The sequence below is a fragment of the Oncorhynchus kisutch genome, linkage group LG17 (assembly GCF_002021735.2).
Source record: "Oncorhynchus kisutch isolate 150728-3 linkage group LG17, Okis_V2, whole genome shotgun sequence".
Taxonomy (NCBI): domain Eukaryota; kingdom Metazoa; phylum Chordata; class Actinopteri; order Salmoniformes; family Salmonidae; genus Oncorhynchus; species Oncorhynchus kisutch.
The window spans coordinates 82,289,912-82,312,890 of NC_034190.2; the positions used below are offsets into that span (position 1 = coordinate 82,289,912).

The 22,979-nt window shown below is 47.8% G+C and overlaps 1 protein-coding gene across 4 annotated transcripts in view; it reads left to right on the forward strand.

Annotated features, from left to right (window-relative positions):
* Positions 1–22,670, forward strand: part of LOC109880767 (arginine-glutamic acid dipeptide repeats protein) — a 24,501-nt gene extending 1,831 nt beyond the window's left edge. For 2 of the 4 annotated variants that reach the window (XM_031794797.1, XM_031794798.1), the window contains exons 3-11: positions 1,218–1,417; positions 2,666–2,827; positions 4,725–4,838; positions 6,542–8,058; positions 10,544–10,754; positions 13,143–13,866; positions 16,370–16,540; positions 18,069–18,237; positions 18,969–22,670. In XM_031794797.1, the coding sequence (XP_031650657.1) occupies positions 1,340–1,417; positions 2,666–2,827; positions 4,725–4,838; positions 6,542–8,058; positions 10,544–10,754; positions 13,143–13,866; positions 16,370–16,540; positions 18,069–18,237; positions 18,969–19,002 (3,180 nt within the window). In that variant the 5' untranslated portion in view covers positions 1,218–1,339 and the 3' untranslated portion in view covers positions 19,003–22,670. Of the gene's footprint in view, positions 1–1,217; positions 1,418–2,665; positions 2,828–4,724; positions 4,839–6,541; positions 8,059–10,543; positions 10,755–13,142; positions 13,867–16,369; positions 16,541–18,068; positions 18,238–18,474; positions 18,541–18,968 lie in introns of those variants that run through there. The other 2 variants (XM_031794795.1, XM_031794796.1) reach the window with 2 other exon arrangements.
* Positions 22,671–22,979: the final 309 nt, after the last annotated feature.

Here is a 22,979-nt window from a genome sequence, read left to right on the forward strand (position 1 = left end):
TGGTCTCGCCCTAACATGGCTGGTTATCTCTGGTCTCGCCCTAACATGGCTGGTTATCTCTGGTCTCTGGTCTCGCCCTAACGCGGCTGGTTATCTCTGGTCTCCCCTAACACAGCCGGTTATCTCTGGTCTCCCCCTAACACAGCTGGTTATCTCTGGTATCGCCCTAACATGGCTGGTTATCTCTGGCCTCGCCCTAACATGGCTGGTTATCTCTGGTCTCGCCCTAACACGGCTGGTCATCTCTGGTCTCTGGTCTCCCCCTAACACAGCTGGTTATCTCTGGTCTCCCCCTAACACAGCTGCTTCACTGTCACCATAACTGGCAGAGCCAAAAAGTGGTTTCAGATGTCCACCTGTCTGTCTGAAGGGTGTTTCTCTCAGTACACCTGTCTGTCTGAAGGGGTGTTTCTCTCAGTACACCTGTCTGTCTGAAGGGAGTTTCTCTCAGTACACCTGTCTGTCTGAAGGGGTGTTTCTCTCAGTACACCTGTCTGTCTGAAGGGTGTTTCTCTCAGTACACATGTCTGTCTGAAGGGGTGTTTCTCTCAGTACACCTGTCTGTCTGAAGGGGTGTTTCTCTCAGTACACCTGTCTGTCTGAAGGGGTGTTTCTCTCAGTACACCTGTCTGTCTGAAGGGTGTTTCTCTCAGTACACCTGTCTGTCTGAAGGGGTGTTTCTCGCAGTACACCTGTCTGTCTGAAGGGGTGTTTCTCTCAGTACACCTGTCTGTCTGAAGGGTGTTTCTCTCAGTACACCTGTCTGTCTGAAGGGTGTTTCTCTCAGTACACCTGTCTGTCTGAAGGGGTGTTTCTCTCAGTACACCTGTCTGTCTGAAGGGGTGTTTCTCTCAGTACACCTGTCTGTCTGAAGGGTGTTTCTCTCAGTACACCTGTCTGTCTGAAGGGGTGTTTCTCTCAGTACACCTGTCTGTCTGAAGGGTGTTTCTCTCAGTACACCTGTCTGTCTGAAGGGGTGTTTCTCTCAGTACACCTGTCTGTCTGAAGGGTGTTTCTCTCAGTACACCTGTCTGTCTGAAGGGGTGTTTCTCTCAGTACACCTGTCTGTCTGAAGGGTGTTTCTCTCAGTACACCTGTCTGTCTGAAGGGTGTAATGACTAGTTTGTAACTAGAACATCTGTAGCAGACGATCCCCTGTCTTTGACTGACAGGAAGCTGTTTCTCAATGACTAAAATGCATGTCCCGTCTCTCTCAGCCTCTAAGGACTGGCACCACGGGGGCAGAGAGAACATCTTGTTGTGTACAGACTGTCGTATCCACTTTAAGAAGTACGGCGAGCTGCCCCCCATCGAGAAGCCCGTGGACCCGCCTCCGTTTATGTTCAAACCCGTCAAAGAGGATGAGGATGGACTCAGCGGGAAACATAGCATGAAGACCAGACGCAACAGAGGATCGGTATGTAGTACACACACACACACACACACTCTCGTCAACACACACAGACACTCTCGTCAACACACACACTCGTCAACACACACACTCGTCAACACACACACACTCGTCAACACACACACTCGTCAACACACACAGATACTCTCGTCAACACACACACACACACACACTCGTCAACACACACACACACTCGTCAACACACACACACTCTCGTCAACACACACACACACTCGTCAACACACACACACACTCTCGTCAACACACAGACACTCTCGTCAACACAGACACTCGTCAACACAGACACTCTCGTCAACACACAGACACTCTCGTCAACACACAGACACTCTCGTCGACACACAGACACTCTCGTCGACACACAGACACTCTCGTCGACACACAGACACTCTCGTCAACACACAGACACTCTCGTCAACACACAGACACTCTCGTCAACACACAGACACTCTCGTCAACACACAGACACTCTCGTCAACACACAGACACTCTCGTCAACACACAGACACTCTCGTCAACACACAGACACTCTCGTCAACACACAGACACTCTCGTCAACACACAGACACTCTCGTCAACACAGACACTCTCGTCAACACACAGACACTCTCGTCAACACACAGACACTCTCGTCAACACACAGACACTCTCGTCAACACACAGACACTCTCTCGTCAACACACAGACACTCTCTCGTCAACACACAGACACTCTCTCGTCAACACACAGACACTCTCTCGTCAACACACAGACACTCTCTCGTCAACACACAGACACTCTCTCGTCAACACACAGACACTCTCTCGTCAACACACAGACACTCTCTCGTCAACACACAGACACTCTCTCGTCAACACACAGACACTCTCTCGTCAACACACAGACACTCTCTCGTCAACACACAGACACTCTCTCGTCAACACACAGACACTCTCTCGTCAACACACAGACACTCTCTCGTCAACACACAGACACTCTCTCGTCAACACACAGACACTCTCTCGTCAACACACAGACACTCTCTCGTCAACACACAGACACTCTCTCGTCAACACACAGACACTCTCTCGTCAACACACACACACACTCTATCGTCAACACACACACACACACTGTCGTCCACACACACACTGTCGTCCACACACACACACACACTCTCTCTCTCTCGTCCACACACACACTATCGTCCACACACACACTCATCATCAAGTAATTATTCTGTCTCCGTGTGTGTAGATGTCGACGCTTCGTAGTGGCCGGAAGAAGCAGACAGCCAGTCCTGATGGACGAGCGTCTCCAACCAATGAGGACCTGCGGTCTAGTGGCCGTACCTCCCCCTCCGCAGCCTCCACAGACAGCACTGACAGCAAGACAGACCCCATGAAGAAACCCAGCAAGGTAGAGTACACACACACATACACACAGAGACATACAGACACACACACAGACATACACACACACACACACACACAGGGACACACACACACACACAGGGACACACACACACACACACAGGGACACACACACACACAGAGACACACACACACACACAGAGACACACACACACACAGAGACACACACACACACAAAGAGACACACACACACAAAGAGACACACACACACACACACAGAGACACACACACACACAGACACACACACACACAGAGACACACACACAGAGACACACACACACACACACCACACAGAGAGACACACACACAGAGAGAGACACACACACACACAGAGACACACACAGAGGCACACACACACAGAGAGAGACACACACAGAGGCACACAGACAGACACACACACTTATAGACTCACTGACACACACATACATATACACACACACAGTTGAAGTCGTAAGTTTACATACATTTATATTGGAGTCATTAAAACGAGTTTTTCAACCACTCCACAAATGTCTTGTTAACAAACTATAGTTTTGGCAAGTTGGTTAGGACATCTACTTTGTGCATGACACAAGTCATTTTTCCAACAATTGTTTACAGACAGATTATTTCACTTATAATTCACAGTATCACAATTCCAGTGGGTCAGAAGTTTACATACACTAAGTTGACTGTGCCTCTAAACAGCTTGGAAAATTCCAGAAAATGATGTCATGGCTTTAGAAGCTTCTGGTAGGCTAATTGACATCATTTGAGTCAATTAGAGGTGTACCTGTGGATGTATTTCAAAGTCAACTTTCAAACTCATTGACATCACGGGAAAATCAAAAGAAATCTGCCAAAACCTCAGAAAAAAAATTGTAGACCTCCACAAGTCTGGTTCATCCTTGGGAGCAATATCGAAAGCCTGAAGGTACCACGTTCATCTGTATAAACAATAGTACTTAAGTATAAACACCATGGGACCACGCAGCCGTCATACCGCTGAGGAAGGAGACGCATTCTGTCTCCTAGAGATGAACGTACTTTGGTGCGAAAAGTGCAAATCAATCCCAGAACAACAGCAAAGGATCTTGTGAAGATGCTGGAGGAAACGGGTACAAAATGATCAAAACCACATTAAAACGAGTCCTATACCGACAACCTGAAAGGCATCAGTCAGGAAGTTAAAGCTTGGTCGCAAATGGGTCTTCCAAATGGACAATGACCCCAAGTATACTTCCAAAGTTGTGGCAAAATGGCTTAAGGACAACAAAGTCAAGGTATTGAGTGGCCATCACAAAGCCCTGACCTCAATCCGATAGAACATTTGTGGGCAGAACTGAAAAAGCGTGTGCAAGTAAGGAGGCCTACAAACCTGACTCAGTTACACCAGCTCTGTCAGGAGGAATGGGCCAAAATTCACCCAACTTATTGTGGGCAGCTTGTGGAAGGCTATCTGTACCTTTTGACCCAAGTTAAACAATTTATAGGCAATGCTACCAAATACTAATTGAGTATGTAAACTTCTGACCCACTGGGAATGTGATGAAATACATGGCAGCTGAAATAAATCACTCTCTCTACTATTATTCTGACATTTCACATTCTTAAAACAGTGGTGATCCTAACTGACCTGAGACAGGGATTTTTTACTAGGATTAAATGTCAGGAATTGTGAAAAACGGAGTTTAAATATATTTGGGGAAGCTTTATGTAAACTTCTGACTTCAACTGTACATACACACACACTTATTGACTCACACACAGGCGCATTAGTGTTTAGGTCCTTAGCACTCCCTATCATTCAGATTCTATACCAGGTGAATATGTTTGAAAGCCTGATTGGGAAATGACAATACCAGTATGATATGATGGATGATTGATTGATTGATTGTCATCAGAAGATTAAGGAGGAGTCTCCTATGAAGAGTGCCAAACGCCAGAGAGAGAAGGGAGGAGCCTCAGACACAGAGGACACAGACAACAGGACAAGTGCCAAAAAGTCCAAGACCCAGGTGACTTAGCTAGTCTCAAACCAGTGTCTGTTGGGTAGCTGTGGAATCGTGTCTAATGTCTGGAATACAGTGGCTTGCGAAAGTATTCACCCCCCTTGGTATTTTTCTTATTTTGTTGCCTTACAACTTGGAATTGAAATAGATTTTTTTTGGGGGGGGGGGTTTATCATTTGATTTACACAACACATTTACACAACACATTTACACAACACATTCCTACCACTTTGAAGAACCAACAACAACAAGAACCCCCCCCCCCCCCCAAAGTCAATACTTTGTAGAGTCACCTTTTGTAGCAATTACAGCTGCAAGTCTCTTGGGGTACATCTCTATAAGCTTGGCACATCTAGCTACTGGGATTTTTCCCCATTCTTCAAGGCAAAACTGCTCCAGCTCCTTCAAGTTGGATGGGTTCCGCTGGTGTACAGCTATCTTTAAGTCTTACCACAGATTCTCAATTGGATTGAGGTCTGGGCTTTAACTAGGCCATTCCAAGACATTTAAATGTTTCCCCTTAAACCACTCGAGTGTTGTTTTCACTGTATGCTTAGGGTCATTGTCCTGCTGGAAGGTGAACCTCCGTCCCAGTCTCAAATCTCTGGAAGACTGAAACAGGTTTCCCTCAAGGATTTCCCTGTATTTAGCGCCATCCATCATTCCTTCAATTCTGACCAGTTTCCCAGTCCCTGCCGCTGAAAAACATCTCCACATTATGATGCTGCCACCACCATGCTTCACAGTGGGGATGTTGTTCTCGGGGTGATGAGAGGTGTTGGGTTTGCGCCAGACATAGCGTTTTTCTTGCTGGCCAAAAAGCTCAATTTTAGTCTGACCAGAGTACCTTCTTCCATATATTTGGGGAGTCTTTTTCTTAAAGCAATGGCTTTTTTTCTGGCCACTCTTCCATAAAGCTCAGCTCTGTGGAGTGTACGGCTTAAAGTGGTCCTATGGACAGATACTCCAATCTCTTCCATAAAGCTCAGCTCTGTGGAGTGTACGGCTTAAAGTGGTCCTATAGACAGATACTCCAAACTCCACTGTGGAGCTTTGCCACTCCTTCAAGGTTATCTTTCGTCCCTTTTTTTGAAGCAAGTAATTTTTTTCATTTCACCAATTTGGACTTTTTTTGTGTATGTCCATTACACGAAATCCAAATACAAATCGATTTAAATTACAGGTTGTAATGCCACAAAATAGGAAAAACGCCACGGGGGATGAATACTTTTGTAAGGCGCTGTAGTGTCTAATGTTTGGGGTTGGGCTGTATTCTGGAATAGTGTCTTAATGTCTGGGGTTGGGCTCTATTCTGGAATAGTGTCTTAATGTCTGGATTTGGGCTGTGTTGAGGAATAGTGTCTAATGTCTGGGGTTGGGCTCTATTCTGGAATAGTGTCTTAATGTCTGGGGTTGGGCTGTATTCTGGAATAGTGTCTTAATGTCTGGGGTTGGGCGGCAGTATTGAAATGACTAAAAGGCCAGGGCCTGATTTGCACAAAATGAATAAAATGATATGAACAGGAGGACCTGATCCTAGATCAGCAATCTCTAATGCTTTAGATACGGGCCCCTATATGTTACTACAGTGCTCATACCAAGCCTTTTTGTTCTCTTCCCGGACATTTATTCTCCCGAGTGTACGGAGATGTGTTCATGATGACAACCATTGTGGTATGGAATTCACTGCTCTCTTCCCTGTTCCACAGGAGCTGGGTCGGTCCGACTCGCCGTCAGAATGCGAGGGAGAGGGCGAGGGAGAGGGCGAGAGCTCCGATGGGCACAGCGTCAACGAGGAGTGTAGCAGTGACGCTAAAGACATCGACCAGGATAACCGCAGCTCCTCGCCCTCCATCCCCAGCCCCCGAGACGGGGAGAGTGACTCGGACTCCTCCGCCCAGCAACAGCTGCTCCTACTGCAGAGACAAGAGAGGGAGAGAGAGAGAGAGGGGCAGTCGCAGCACCCTCCGGTTATCCAGTCCTGTCAGCCAGGGACCTCGGGTGGTCGTTCCACCACCCCTCCATTACCTTCCACGTCCTCCTCAGCCCCCTCACTGGTCCCCCAGATCCCACCCTCCTCCGCACCCCCCACTTCTCTTCCACTCCCTCTACCGCCTTCCATGCCCCAACAGGCCGGCCCCCTCTCTCTCAACCAATCAGGGGCATCCATCCACCCACAGCGGCGGCCCTCCCCCTCGCCTCATTCTCCGCAGCAGGGGTTGTCTCAGGTTCCACCCCCAGGACCGCCAGGCTCCACCCAGTCGCTACCGAGCACGTTCCACGGCCCGCTGCCCCACCCATCATCCATGCCGCACCCACTACAAACTGGCCCCTCTCACCTGCCCCACCACCACTCCCTGCCCCCTCAGAGCTTCCCATTGGGCCCCCAGTCTCAGGTCCCGCCCTCCCCGCTCCCTCTCAGTCAATCGCAGCAGCCGTCTCACAGGGCCCACACGCCCCCCAGCCAATCATCGTCGTCCCAGGGTGGCTCGTCCAATCAGCCGCACCGCGAGCAGCCCCTACACCCCGCCCCTTCCATGTCCATGCCCCACATCAAGCCCCCTCCCACCACACCCATCCCCCACATGCCCAACCGCGACCCTCAGTCTCACAAACACGGGCCTCCACACCTCTCAGCGCCCCCCTTCCCCCAGATGCCCTCCAACCTGCCCCCTCCACCCGCCCTCAAGCCCCTTTCCTCCCTGTCCGCCCACCACCCTCCTCCTGCCCACCCTCCTCCCCTCCAGCTCATGCCCCAGGGCCCAGGCCAGCAGCTCCAGCCTCCACCAGCCCAGCCCCCTGTCCTCACCCAGTCCCAGAATCTCCCCCTTTCAGAGAGAGAGAGAGGCAGCCAGCATCACCCTCCTCCTCCTCCTCTTCCCCTTTCTGGACCATCACCGTCCTCCCACCCCAACACACCCCAACAGTCCCCGTTCCCTCCTCACCCCTTCGCCCCTGTCCTGCCCCTCTCCTCCTCTGGCTGTCCTCCCCCCTCCTCATCCTCCTCTCTACCAGCAGGCCTCCAGCCCCCCTCTTCCTCCATCTCCATGCCCCTCCCAGCCTCCATCGGCTCCGCCTGCCCAGGTCCCTCCGTCCCACCTGTACACATCAAGGAGGAACCTCTCGACGAATCAGAGGAGCCCGAGAGCCCTCCGCCCCCTCCTCGGAGCCCCTCCCCCGAGCCTACCGTCGTCAACACGCCCAGCCATGCCAGCCAATCAGCACGGTATGACCTGACGCGCGCACACATACTGCCAGAACACACATGCACTGTTAGAGGTAGACAGGATCTGTTAATGGGGGTAGGCAGGATCTGTTAACGGGGGTAGGCAGGATCTGTTAATGGGGGTAGGCAGGATCTGTTAATGTGGGTAGGCAGAATCTGTTAACGGGGGTAGGCAGGATCTGTTAACGGGGGTAGGCAGAATCTGTTAATGGCTAGAGAGGATCTGTTAACGGGGGTAGGCAGGATCTGTTAACGGGGGTAGGCAGGATCTGTTAACGGGGGTAGGCAGGATCTGTTAACGGGGGTAGGCAGGATCTGTTAACGGGGGTAGGCAGGATCTGTTAACGGGGGTAGGCAGGATCTGTTAACGGGGGTAGGCAGGATCTGTTAATGGCTAGACAGGATCTGTTAATGGCTAGACAGGATCTGTTAACGGGGTAGGCAGGATCTGTTAATGGCTAGAGAGGATCTGTTAAAGAGGGTAGGCAGGATCTGTTAACGGGGGTAGGCAGAATCTGTTAACGGGGGTAGGCAGGATCTGTTAACGGGGGTAGGCAGGATCTGTTAACGGGGGTAGGCAGGATCTGTTAACGGGGGTAGGCAGGATCTGTTAACGGGGGTAGGCAGGATCTGTTAACGGGGGTAGGCAGGATCTGTTAACGGGGGTAGGCAGGATCTGTTAACGGGGGTAGGCAGGATCTGTTAACGGGGGTAGGCAGGATCTGTTAACGGGGGTAGGCAGGATCTGTTAATGGCTAGACAGGATCTGTTAATGGCTAGACAGGATCTGTTAACGGGGTAGGCAGGATCTGTTAATGGCTAGAGAGGATCTGTTAAAGAGGGTAGGCAGGATCTGTTAACGGGGGTAGGCAGAATCTGTTAACGGGGGTAGGCAGGATCTGTTAACGGGGGTAGGCAGGATCTGTTAACGGGGGTAGGCAGGATCTGTTAACGGGGGTAGGCAGGATCTGTTAACAGGGGTAGGCAGGATCTGTTAACGGGGGTAGGCAGGATCTGTTAACGGGGGTAGGCAGGATCTGTTAACGGGGGTAGGCAGGATCTGTTAACGGGGGTAGGCAGGATCTGTTAACGGGGGTAGGCAGGATCTGTTAACGGGGGTAGGCAGGATCTGTTAACGGGGGTAGGCAGGATCTGTTAACGGGGGTAGGCAGGATCTGTTAACGGGGGTAGGCAGGATCTGTTAACGGGGGTAGGCAGGATCTGTTAACGGGGGTAGGCAGGATCTGTTAATGGCTAGACAGGATCTGTTAATGGCTAGACAGGATCTGTTAACGGGGGTAGGCAGGATCTGTTAATGGCTAGACAGGATCTGTTAACGGGGTAGGCAGGATCTGTTAATGGCTAGAGAGGATCTGTTAAAGAGGGTAGGCAGGATCTGTTAACGGGGGTAGGCAGAATCTGTTAACGGGGGTAGGCAGAATCTGTTAACGGGGGTAGGCAGGATCTGTTAACGGGGGTAGGCAGGATCTGTTAACGAGGGTAGGCAGGATCTGTTAACGGGGGTAGGCAGGATCTGTTAACGGGGGTAGGCAGGATCTGTTAACGGGGGTAGGCAGGATCTGTTAACGGGGGTAGGCAGGATCTGTTAACGGGGGTAGGCAGGATCTGTTAACGGGGGTAGGCAGGATCTGTTAACGGCTAGAGAGGATCTGTAAACGGGGGTAGACAGGGTCTGTTAATGGGGGTAGGCAGGATCTGTTAACGGCTAGAGAGGATCTGTTAATGGCTAGAGAGGATCTGTTAATGGCTAGAGAGGATCTCCTCAGCACAGATACATGGAGTGGTTAGAATAGAGATACTGTTGAATAATCAGCAAACCAAACGATCTTTGTTTCTAATCAGATAATAAACTATATCCCATGTCTGTTGATAGCGGTAGTCAGGATCTTTGTTTCTAATCAGATAATAAACTATATCCCATGTCTGTTGATAGCGGTAGTCAGGATCTTTGTTTCTAATCAGATAATAAACTATATCCCATGTCTGTTGATAGCGGTAGTCAGGATCTTTGATCTAATCAGATAATAAACTATATCCCATGTCTGTTGATAGAGGTAGTCAGGATCTTTGTTTCTAATCAGATAATAAACTATATCCCATGTCTGTTGATAGAGGTAGTCAGGATCTTTGTTTCTAATCAGATAATAAACTATATCCCATGTCTGTTGATAGAGGTAGTCAGGATCTTTGTTTCTAATCAGATAATAAACTATAATGTGTATTTCCATTAAGTATTGTTAGCCAAACTCTACATCCTTACTATATATTAATGTGTATTTCATTGAAGTATTGTTAGCCAAACTCTACATCCTTACTATATATTAATGTGTATTTCATTGAAGTATTGTTAGCCAAACTCTACATCCTTACTATATATTAATGTGTATTTCATTGGAAGTATTTTTAGCCAAACATTGCTTCCTTAGTATATATTAACATTGTTTTCCCTTTGTGTGTCTCCTAGGTTCTACAAGCACCTGGACCGGGGGTACAACACGTGTGCTAGAACAGACTTCTACTTTACTCCTCTGGCTGCTTCTAAACTGGCCAAGAAGAGAGAAGAGGCGCTGGAGCGGGTCAAGAGGGAGGCCGAGCAGAAAGCCCGGGAGGAGAAGGAGAGGGAGAAGGAACGAGACAGAGAACGGGAAAGAGAGAAGGAGCAGGAGAGAGCTGTGGTGAGGGTTTGGTGTATTTTGTCTCTCAACTTCACGCTGGGAATTGAAACCACATTTTGTTCGAAAACCTCCTATGTTTCTCATTCGTACTAGAGTATTTGTGATCGACTAGCTAGATTAGGTCTTATGTAGTCTTATTTTAAATGGTGTTTTTTACATTTGGATAAAAGTAGAGACTCAGAGCTAGAAAATGGTACATCATACGCTACAGTTGAGGAACAATGGGAAAGTAATTCTGCTTTGAAAGTTGATAAACTTGTAACCTCCCTTTTGAGAAAGTAGCCCTTGAATGTTTTGGTACCTACTGGAGAGTTCTTCTTTGTCTACACCCGTTCAGCATCGTTCACATCCTCAGCTTTAGCCCCACCCATCTCTTTAAGGATTCACATGTGAGGCCATGTGCTAAACAATCAAAGATTTCAAGACTAAAGGCTGGTTTATACTACAGGTGTGTTTGTAAATTTAATCTGGAGTGCCAGAGTGTGCTCTGTAACTCTGTAAGATTGGACGCTCGTAAATGCAGAGCGCTCCGCTCTCGAAGCGTTCAGAGAGCACGTTTACGGACACTGGCCATCTTCAACGGGTTTTGAGCGTTTTCGTAAATTTGTCAGTTATTCTGCGCTCTGGCACACAGACGAGTGCTCTGAAATCGGAGTAGATAGACAGAGCGAATTTACCAGCTACGTCTATCGACAGTTGTCGCAGTGACATCATCAACATTCTATTGAAATAGTTACTTGCATAGTGGAGTCTTTTGTTTAGACATGTAGCTAGCAGCTAGCTAGCTCCGTCTGCATATTTGCAATCAAACGCCAGAATTTTCTCCAGCTCCTTAGCTATCATACTCTAATTCCACTGATTTCAAAATGGAGTCCTCCAGAAAGTGGAGAGCAACACTTATGCAGTTCTACTGTGTTCTTTTTTTATTTTTAAATCTGCGTTAGAAAGGAATACCTACATATACCTACCAGCTCATATTATAGACAGAACCCTGCTACATGGCCAATCCGAACTCATCTCTCGGCATGTCCAGCCCACTCATTATCTCAGCCAATCATGACTAGCAGGAAGGTTGTTGACTTTTTCTGTGGCTAAACCAACTAGGCTCGTAATTTAACCATTTTATTCGTATTTACAGATGGTATACAAGTTTGTTATTAAGGCTCATGAAAGTTCCCATGTCCCAGAAGGCCTTTCTGCCCCCCAATTTAATAAAATATGATGTTTACATTCAAACGGTGCTCCTGTGAAGTAGTGACATATATATATTTAGATATACACCCAGTTCCCTGAAACGAGTCACATTTGTCTAACCTTTTCCTTACAAACTGTTGAAACCTATTGCATTATAACCTGTTACAACCTAGTTATAATCACCTTATAACCTGTTACAACCTAGTTATAATCACCTTATAACCTGTTACAACCTAGTTATAATCACCTTATAACCTGCTACAACCTAGTTATAATCACCTTATAACCTGCTACAACCTAGTTATAATCACCTTATAACCTGTTACAACCTAGTTATAATCACCTTATAACCTGTTACAACCTAGTTATAATCACCTTATAACCTGTTTCAACCTAGTTATAATCACCTTATAACCTGCTACAACCTAGTTATAATCACCTTATAACCTGCTACAACCTAGTTATAATCACCTTATAACCTGTTACAACCTAGTTATAATCACCTTATAACCTGTTACAACCTAGTTATAATCACCTTATAACCTGTTACAACCTAGTTACAATCACCTTATAACCTGTTACAACCTAGTTATAATCACCTTATAACCTGTTACAACCTAGTTATAATCACCTTATAACCTGTTACAACCTAGTTATAATCACCTTATAACCTGTTACAACCTAGTTATAATCACCTTATAACCTGTTACAACCTAGTTATCACCTTATAACCTGTTACAACCTAGTTATAATCACCTTATAACCTGTTACAACCTAGTTATAATCACCTTATAACCTGTTACAACCTAGTTATAACCTGTTACAACCTAGTTATAATCACCTTATAACCTGTTACAACCTAGTTATAATCACCTTATAACCTGTTACAACCTAGTTATCACCTTATAACCTGTTACAACCTAGTTAGAATCACCTTATAACCTGTTACAACCTAGTTATAATCACCTTATAACCTGTTACAACCTACTTATAATCACCTTATAACCTGTTACAAGCTTACAACATATTGTAACCGCATAATGTTTTACAAGCTATTATAACCACCTTACAACCTGTTATAACCTGTTACAACCACTTTACAACCTGTACCCTTCTTACACGTTATCCCCCCTTTATAACATGTAATAACCTCCCAGTGTGTGTGTAACCTCTGTACATATCTATTTGTTCCAGAAAGCCTCCAGTTCGTGTCACGACGGCCGTATGGGTGACCCCCAGATGGGTGGCTCCGCCCACATGCGTCCTCCCTTCGATGGCCCCCCTACCTCCATCGCCGCGGTGCCCCCGTACATCGGCCCCGACACGCCCGCCCTGCGCACCCTCAGCGAGTACGCCCGCCCCCACGTCATGTCCCCGACCAATAGGAACCACCCCTTCTTCGTCTCCCTCAACCCCAACGACCCCCTGATGGCCTATCACATGCCTGGCCTCTACAACGCCGACCCGGGCATGCGGGAGCGCGAGCTGCGAGAGCGGGAGATGAGGGAGAGAGAGATGAGGGAGAGGGAGCTGAGAGAGAGGATGAAGCCTGGGTTCGAACACAAACCCCCGGAACTAGAAGGCATGCACCCCTCAGCGAACCCCATGGAGCACTTCGCCCGACACGGGGCCATCTCCTTACCATCCATGGCAGGACCGCACCCCTTCGCCTCCTTCCACCCAGGTCTCAACCCCTTGGAGAGGGAGCGTTTGGCGTTGGCCGCGGGACCCCAGCTCAGACCAGACATGAGCTACCCGGAGCGGCTGGCGGCGGAGAGGCTGCACGCCGAGAGGATGGCGGCGGTGGCCAACGACCCGATCGCCAGGCTTCAGATGTTCAACATCACGCCTCATCACCACCAGCACTCCCACATCCACTCACACCTGCACCTTCACCAGCAGGACTCCCTGCACCAAGGTGACACACCTGGCCACACAGAAACATTTCTTACTGGATTAACATAAAGTTTTACATTTATTTGCCAACTTCTAGTGAAGCGTTTTATATCACAACTTTAAGCATCACTTCTTTTCTGATTTTAAAACAATGCTGTACGCAAATATGGCGATTATATATCACATTTTCAATAGCTATTTTCTTAATGACTTTGTTGCTAGCCCAGTTGATTGGCCTTTGTATTTGGTACGCCTTGATGACTATAACCTCTAATGGATCTGTGGATCCCTAGCAGCTGTAGCATGCCCTTATAATATATATATATATATATATGCACAGAGCGTTCTGAAAGTATTCAGACCCCTTCACTTTTTCCACAATTTGTTACGTTACAGCCTTGTTCTAAAATGGATTTTGGAGTCAATTTTTTAATGAAATATTCAGACCCTTTACTCAGTAATTTGTTGAAGCAGTGATTACAGCCTCCAGTCTTCTTGGGTATGATACTACAAGCTTGGCACACCTGTATTTGGGGAGTTCCTCCCATTCTTCTCTGCAGATCCTCTCAAGCTCTGTCAGGTTGGATGGGGAGCGTTGCTGCACAGCTATTTTCAGGTCTCCCCAGAGATGTTAGATCAGGTTCAAATCCAGGCTCTGTCTGGGCCACTCTAGGACATTCAGAGACACCCATAGACTGGATAGTTACTGCTATCTGGGTCGAGTTACTACTCCTCTCTGGGTGTCAGGTTACTGCTATCTGGGCCAGGTTACTACTCCTCTCTGGGTGTCAGGTTACTGCTCCTCTCTGGGTGTCAGGTTACTGCTCCTCTCTGGGTGTCAGGTTACTGCTCCTCTCTGGGTGTCAGGTTACTGCTCTTCTCTGGGTGTCAGGTTACTGCTCCTCTCTGGGTGTCAGGTTACTGCTCCTCTCTGGGTGTCAGGTTACTACTCCTCTCTGGGTGTCAGGTTACTGCTCCTCTCTGGGTGTCAGGTTACTGCTCCTCTCTGGGTGCCAGGTTACTGCTCCTCTCTGGGTGTCAGGTTACTGCTCCTCTCTGGGTGTCAGGTTACTGCTACTATCTGGGTGTCAGGTTACTGCTATTATCTGGGTGTCAGGTTACTACTATCTGGGTGTCAGGTTACTACTATCTGGGTGTCAGGTTACTGCTACTATCTGGGTGTCAGGTTACTGCTACTATCTGGGTGTCAGGTTACTGCTACTATCTGGGTGTCATGTTACTGCTACTATCTGGGTGTCAGGTTACTACTATCTGGGTGTCAGGTTACTACTCTCTGGGTGTCAGGTTACTGCTACTATCTGGGTGTCAGGTTACTGCTACTATCTGGGTGTCAGGTTACTACTATCTGGGTGTCAGGTTACTGATATCTGGGTGTCAGGTTACTGCTACTATCTGGGTGTCAGGTTACTGCTACTATCTGGGTGTCAGGTTACTACTAATATCTGGGTGTCAGGTTACTGCTACTATCTGGGTGTCAGGTTACTGCTACTATCTGGGTGTCAGGTTACTGCTACTATCTGGGTGTCATGTTACTGCTACTATCTGGGTGTCAGGTTACTGCTACTATCTGGGTGTCAGGTTACTGCTACTATCTGGGTGTCAGGTTACTGCTACTATCTGGGTGTCAGGTTACTGCTACTATCTGGGTGTCAGGTTACTACTATTGTCAGGTTACTGCTACTATCTGGGTGTCAGGTTACTACTACTATCTGGGTGTCAGGTTACTACTACTATCTGGGTGTCAGGTTACTACTATTGTCAGGTTACTGCTACTATCTGGGTGTCAGGTTACTACTACTATCTGGGTGTCAGGATACTACTATCTGGGTGTCAGGTTACTGCTATCTTGTGTCAGGTTACTACTATCTGGGTGTCAGGTTACTACTACTATCTGGGTGTCAGGTTACTGCTACTATCTGTCAGGTTACTGCTACTATCTGGGTGTCAGGTTACTGCTACTATCTGTCAGGTTACTGCTACTATCTGGGTGTCAGGTTACTGCTACTATCTGGGTGTCAGGTTACTGCTACTATCTGTCAGGTTACTGCTACTATCTGGGTGTCAGGTTACTGCTACTATCTGGGTGTCAGGTTACTGCTACTATCTGGGTGTCAGGTTACTACTATCTGTCAGGTTACTGCTACTATCTGGGTGTCAGGTTACTGCTACTATCTGTCAGGTTACTGCTACTATCTGGGTGTCAGGTTACTGCTGCTATCTGGGTGTCAGGTTACTGCTGCTATCTGGGTGTCAGGTTACTGCTGCTATCTGGGTGTCAGGTTACTGCTGCTATCTGGGTGTCAGGTTACTGCTGCTATCTGGGTGTCAGGTTACTGCTGCTATCTGGGTGTCAGGTTACTGCTGCTATCTGGGTGTCAGGTTACTACTACTATCTGGGTGTCAGGTTACTACTATCTGGGTGTCAGGTTACTACTGTGTCATGTATCATGATAAACTGTATGTATAATTGTACACTGACCTTTTGGTGTTCTGACTCTGTGCAGGTGGTGGTGAATGTCTTGTGTGCCCTCCAGGTTCGGGGGGGCACCCCCTCGTAGACCCCCTGGCAGGAGGCCCCCACCTCGCCCGCTTCCCCTACCCGCCCGGCGCAATCCCCAACCCCCTCCTGGGACAGAACCCACACGAACATGAGATGCTGCGACACCCGGTCTTCGGTAAGAACAATCTAGAGCATATCAATGTCCGATCTTATTTTCACTGTACTGAGCCGAGCCGTACTGAGCCGAGACGTACTGAGCCGAGCCGTGCCGAGCCGTACCGAGCCGTACTAAACTGAGCCGAGCCGTACTGAGCCGAGCCGTACTAAACTGAGCCGAGCCGTACTGAACTGAGCCGAGCCGTACCGAGCCGAGCCGTACTAAACTGAGCCGAGCCGTACCGAGCCGAGCCGTACTGAGCCGAGCCGTACTGAGCCGAGCCGTACTGAACTGGCATCACACAAATCATAGTTGCTAGAATAGGGCTGAAAAGGACAATGTCAAAAGAAAAGACATGATATATATATAAAGGGATGTGGACACCCCTTCAAACTCTTTCAGCCACACCTGTTGCTGACAGGCGTATAAAATCGAGCACACCGCCATGCAATCTCCATAGACAAACATTGGCAGTATAATGGCCTTACTGAAGAGCTCAGCGACTTTCAACGTGGCACCGTCATAGGATGCCACCTTTCCAACAAGTCAGTTTGTCAAATTTCTGCCCTGCTAGAGATTCCCCCAGTCAACTGTAAGTGCTGTTATTGTGAAGTGGAAAGATCTAGTAACAACAACGCCTCAGCTGCGAAGTGGTAGGCCACACAAGCTCACCGAACGGGACCGGGAACTGCTGAAGCGTGTAGCGTGTAAAAAAGAGTCTGTCTGTCGGTTGCAAACTCGTTCTGTGGCGTGAAGAATTCATGCTTCAACATCAATGCTCGACCTCACTAATGCTCTCGTGGCTGAATGGAAGCAAGTACCTGCAGTGGAAAGCCTTCCCAGAAGAGTGGAGGCTGTTATGGCAGCAATGTTCCAACATCTAGTGGAAAGCCTTCCCAGAAGAGTGGAGGCTGTTATAGCAGCAATGTCCCAACATCTAGTGGAAAGCCTTCCCAGAAGAGTGGAGGCTGTTATAGCAGCAATGTTCCAACATCTAGTGGAAAGCCTTCCCAGAAGAGTGGAGGCTGTTATAGCAGCAATGTTCCTACATCTAGTGGAAAGCCTTCCCAGAAGAGTGGAGGCTGTTATAGCAGCAATGTCCCAACATCTAGTGGAAAGCCTTCCTAGAAGAGTGGAGGCTGTTATAGCAGCAATGTTCCTACATCTAGTGGAAAGCCTTCCCAGAAGAGTGGAGGCTGTTATAGCAGCAATGTTCCAACATCTAGTGGAAAGCCTTCCCAGAAGAGTGGAGGCTGTTATAGCAGCAATGATCCAACATCTAGTGGAAAGCCTTCCCAGAAGAGTGGAGGCTGTTATTGCAGCAAAGGGGGGGGGGACCAACTCCATATTAATGCCCGTGATTTTGGAATGAGATGCTCGGTGAGCAGGTGTCCACATACCCTTGGTGATGTGGTGTATCCGAGTCAGAGCAGTTTCGTCTGGTGGGTCGACTCCATAGTGTGGCAAGGGATTTATCCACCAGTGGCATCTCTATTGGCAGTCAAGCCTGTGGCCTGATCCTGTTGTGTTGCCTTCCTGTCTCCAGGTACTCCGTACCCCCGGGACCTTCCTCCCCAGATGTCCGCAGCCCACCAGCTCCAGGCCATGCATGCCCAGTCTGCAGAGCTGCAGCGGCTAGCTATGGAACAGCAGTGGCTGCATGGACATCACCACATGCACGGTGGCCCACTTCCTGGCCAAGAGGACTATTACAGGTCAGAGAGACACACACACACACACACTTCAAAATACACATTCACTACACACTGACAGAAGAGGTAAAAGACTACTCTAGACAGCCAACAGTTCTTAGATGGACTTTAAAATAAGAATAATTAATTAATATTTACAGAACAAATATTCAACATAATATAAAATGGTTCATCTGTGGTTATAAATTCTTGTTGCTAATTTAAAAAGATTTTCATTTTCATTTGTGTGATTTTTGTAAGATCATGCAGACGTTTCAAGTGATCTCGAGTTCCAGAAATGGACTCCTTTTACAGAAAAACCTGATGGCAAGTGATGTTTTACCTTAAGAAGTTACTCTGCACTTTGCATTTTCAGAGTGTGAGCCTATAGGATCTATATATATATATATATGTATATGTAGTCACTGTTGTATATGGGCTGGTGGAGCAAGTCTGTCTGTATTCGCATTGGACATGAAATTATACAGACCATTATCCAAATTTGGCATATTATGTTTATTTGCAATTTTACTGATGTGGTGAATTCTAAAATGGTTAAATGCACGCTTGTACAAAGGATTTCAGCGGCTTTGTTCCAGATTTTCCAGCTTGTGACCAACTTTGTAATACAATACCACCTGTGAGAATATCGGTGTGTGTATATAAATCTTGGTAGTGGTGCAGGGACGTTCTGATATATTTCTATACAAATTGGTGGTGATGCTAACGCGTGTTTTGTTTCGTTTGTGTTTTAGCCGGCTGAAGAAGGAAAGCGACAAGCAACTGTAACCAACCAATGGGGACGCAGGAAGTTGCCTAGGACACAGGAACAGGAAGTAGTTACAGAGCGGTCTGTCAGTCAGAGGAACTCGATCTCCGCTCCTCCAAACATTTACCATTACGAAGAACAACAAAAACTGAAGAAGAAAAAAAAGAGGAGGATTTTTCTGTTTTTCCTTCCTTGTTTGTGGGTTGTTTGTTTTTTTTCGTTGTTTTTTTTTAAAGAACATTGAGAGACTTTTGTTTGGTGTAACTATAGCCTTAGTAGTGGCACCGACTTCAAGACTGATTGTGACTTTCCTGCATGAAACCTCCTCTAAAAGCTTCCACAACGTGTTTGTAGGTAACACACGTTCACTGTGCTAGTCGATGGAAAGGAAACCAGGCAGAGAAAAGAACGTTCCAGACATTTATATCCACGTAAAGATTCAAAACAAAGTGCTATTGTTATTTTAATACCTTATTGGAGGTTTTTATCATTTGAACGAAAAGCTGCAGCATGGCATTTTTTGAGTCTGTAAATAGTATATATATATATATATATATATACATATAATTATTATTATTATAATTGTTACTAGGTGTGGACTCTGAACCAAGTCATTTATAAACCTCCAATATGTTATTGTGTTCTGAAGCATTATGCCTTGTTTTAACGGGGGGGGGGGGGGTGACATTACTAGAACAGCCAAAGGGTACAACGATGGACCCAGTCCTGTGGTGTGGGGTACCTCAGAGAGCTGTTAAAGCCCCAGACTCTCACAGCGATGGTCCCAGTCCTGTGGTGTGGGGTACCTCAGAGAGCTGTTAAAGCCCCAGACTCTCACAGCGATGGTCCCAGTCCTGTGGTGTGGGGTACCTCAGAGAGCTGTTAAAGCCCCAGACTCTCACAGCGATGGTCCCAGTCCTGTGGTGTGGGGTACCTCAGAGAGCTGTTATAGCCCCAGACTCTCACAACGATGGTCCCAGTCCTGTGGTGTGGGGTACCTCAGAGAGCTGTATAGCCCCAGACTCTCACAGCGATGGTCCCATTCCTGTGGTGTGGGGTACCTCAGAGAGCTGTTATAGCCCCAGACTCTCACAGCGATGGTCCCAGTCCTGTGGTGTGGGGTACCTCAGAGAGCTGTTTAGCCCCAGACTCACAGCGATGGTCCCAGTCCTGTGGTGTGGGGGTACCTCAGAGAGCTGTCTAGCCCCAGACTCACAGCGATGGTCCCAGTCCTGTGGTGTGGGGTACCTCAGAGAGCTGTTATAGCCCCAGACTCTCACAGCGATGGTCCCAGTCCTGTGGTGTGGGGTACCTCAGAGAGCTGTATAGCCCCAGACTCTCACAGCGATGGTCCCAGTCCTGTGGTGTGGGGTACCTCAGAGAGCTGTATAGCCCCAGACTCTCACAGCGATATGGTCCCAGGCCTGTGGTGTGGGGTACCTCAGAGAGCTGTTATAGCCCCAGACTCTCACAGCGATGGTCCCAGTCCTGTGGTGTGGGGTACCTCAGAGAGCTGTATAGCCCCAGACTCTCACAGCGATATGGTCCCAGTCCTGTGGTGTGGGGTACCTCAGAGAGCTGTTATAGCCCCAGACTCTAACAGCGATGGTCCCAGTCCTGTGGTGTGGGGTACCTCAGAGAGCTGTTATAGCCCCAAACTCTCACGTACACAAGACTGTCCCATCCACCTCCTTTCATTATACACCTCTTGACAAGCACCATATTGTCAGACAGAATGCCTGAACTTACTGGGTCGAGTTAATGATTTGAGACCCTTGAAGAGGACTGACTATATCTCAGAGTCACTGAGTCATCTATGGATCAGCATATCCCCCTGCCCTATCCTGTAGTGTACAATACCCTGATGCAGACATCATCTATTGCACTCCAAGGAAGACTAGATAGAATCCCTCAGTTACTACTCAATGGATGTTAGGTTACTACTCTTTGTGGAAGACTAGATAGAATCTCTCAGTGCTTTTAATTGGTTTTGACACTCTACTCGACATCGGTATTGAGTCGACATAATTAAGAAACGTTTAAAGTTTATAGGCAGATTTTTAAACCTGTTTTACATTTTTCTTATACAAATGTTTTAAATTGTCTTCGTGTCTTCAAGCTACACTGAGACCCCAACGTGTGTTCTGATCTGACTGTGGGTGACCGGACTTGTACAAGGGTGCTAGAGGGAACTGCGGGTGGTGGTGGTGATGATAACCCTGGTTTCCTCACTCCTCTATTTGTCCGAAGTGTGGCTGCTACAGCAAGACTTCTCTAGCCTGGTATGTTTGTGCCGTCTTGACAACTCCTAGGGTACCAGGCTAGTGCGTCTCCTCCATGAGGGGATCCTGATATAATGTGTGCTGTGCTGCCATATTCACTGTGACTAACAGGCCTAGCTACATGGGAGGCCGTGGGCCCAGTACTGGGACCAGATTCTATCTAACAGGCCTAGCTACATGGGAGGACAGGGGCCCAGTACTGGGACCAGATTCTATCTAACAGGCCTAGCTACATGGGAGGACGTGGGCCCAGTACTGGGACCAGATTCTATCTAACAGGCCTAGCTACATGGGAGGACGTGGGCCCAGTACTGGGACCAGATTCTAGGAAGTGGAGCTGTAATGTTGGTGGTCCTATTGCCTCCAGGCTCTCGCTGTTCTCCCCTGCTGGCTGGTCAGCCGGCACCTCAGCCGGCCCCTCAGCCTGCACAGCTTCTCCTGGCCTCCCCTTCAATCCCGGGGGTGTTGAGTGTACTGTACGCCATGCCATTGACTGTTCTGTTCCGTTCACCTGACTGTCATACCAGTCAACTGGCTGTTAGCTCTCACCTATCCTATGTTAGCCTATGGTTGAATTCCTTCTACTCCTCTCTGGTCCGTCCATGTGCTCTGTTTGTCTGTTCAATGCACATTCACTCATCTCATGTACTCCTCTTCATCTGCTGCTGCCTCCTCTTTCTGACACCACCCTCCTCTTTCTGACACCACCCTCCTCTTTCTGACACCACCCTCCTCCTCTTTCTGACACCACCCTCCTCCTCTTTCTGATACCACCCTCCTCCTCTTTCTGACACCACCCTCCTCCTCTTTCTGATACCACCCTCCTCCTCTTTCTGATACCACCCTCTCTCTGACACCACCCTCCTCTTTCTGACACCACCCTCCTCTTTCTGACACCACCCTCCTCTTTCTGATACCACCCTTCGCCTCTTTCTGATACCACCCTCCTCTTTCTGACGGCCTGCTCTTTCTGACACCCTCCTCCTCCTCTTTCTGACACCACCCTCCTCTCTCTGACACCACCCTCCTCTCTCTGACACCCTCTTCCATCTGACACCCTCCTACTCTTCCATCTGACACTACCCTCTTCTTCCTGCCTTTTAGTGTTCTCTCTCCTCTCCTCCAAACCCTTGGATGTTAGGTGTTGTCAATGGTTTATCTTCTCATTTCCAAGCAGCAATAGCAGAATGTCTATACATTCTGACCGGCTAAGATTTATATATATAACTGGTATCTTGAAGCATATTGTATATATTAGTAGTCACCATGGGGATGACGACATGACAATGTAAACAACAAGTAGAAATAATAAGAAAGTGAGTCCTGTGTTCTCTCTCCATTTGAGTATTTTGTAATTTTTTTGAAAAATGTGTGGAATTAAAATAAACGAATAAGTTACACCTCAAGATATCTTATTTGGTTTTCATTTAGACACTATTTACATTATCCAAAACAGTAGCTGTTGGTAGTGCATGCTGGGTAATGCTATCGTCATTAGTGGACACATGTACACAAAAAATGCAACGACAACGGCTGTCATTTTGAGAAGAAGACATTCCTCTACTGCTCCTCCGGAGATAATGTAGCCTGGTGAATCCAAACTGAATGTTACCCCGGAGATAATGTAGCCTGTTGAGTCCAAACTGAATGTTACTCCGGAGATAATGTAGCCTGGTGAATCCGAACGGAATGTTACTCCGGAGATAATGTAGCCC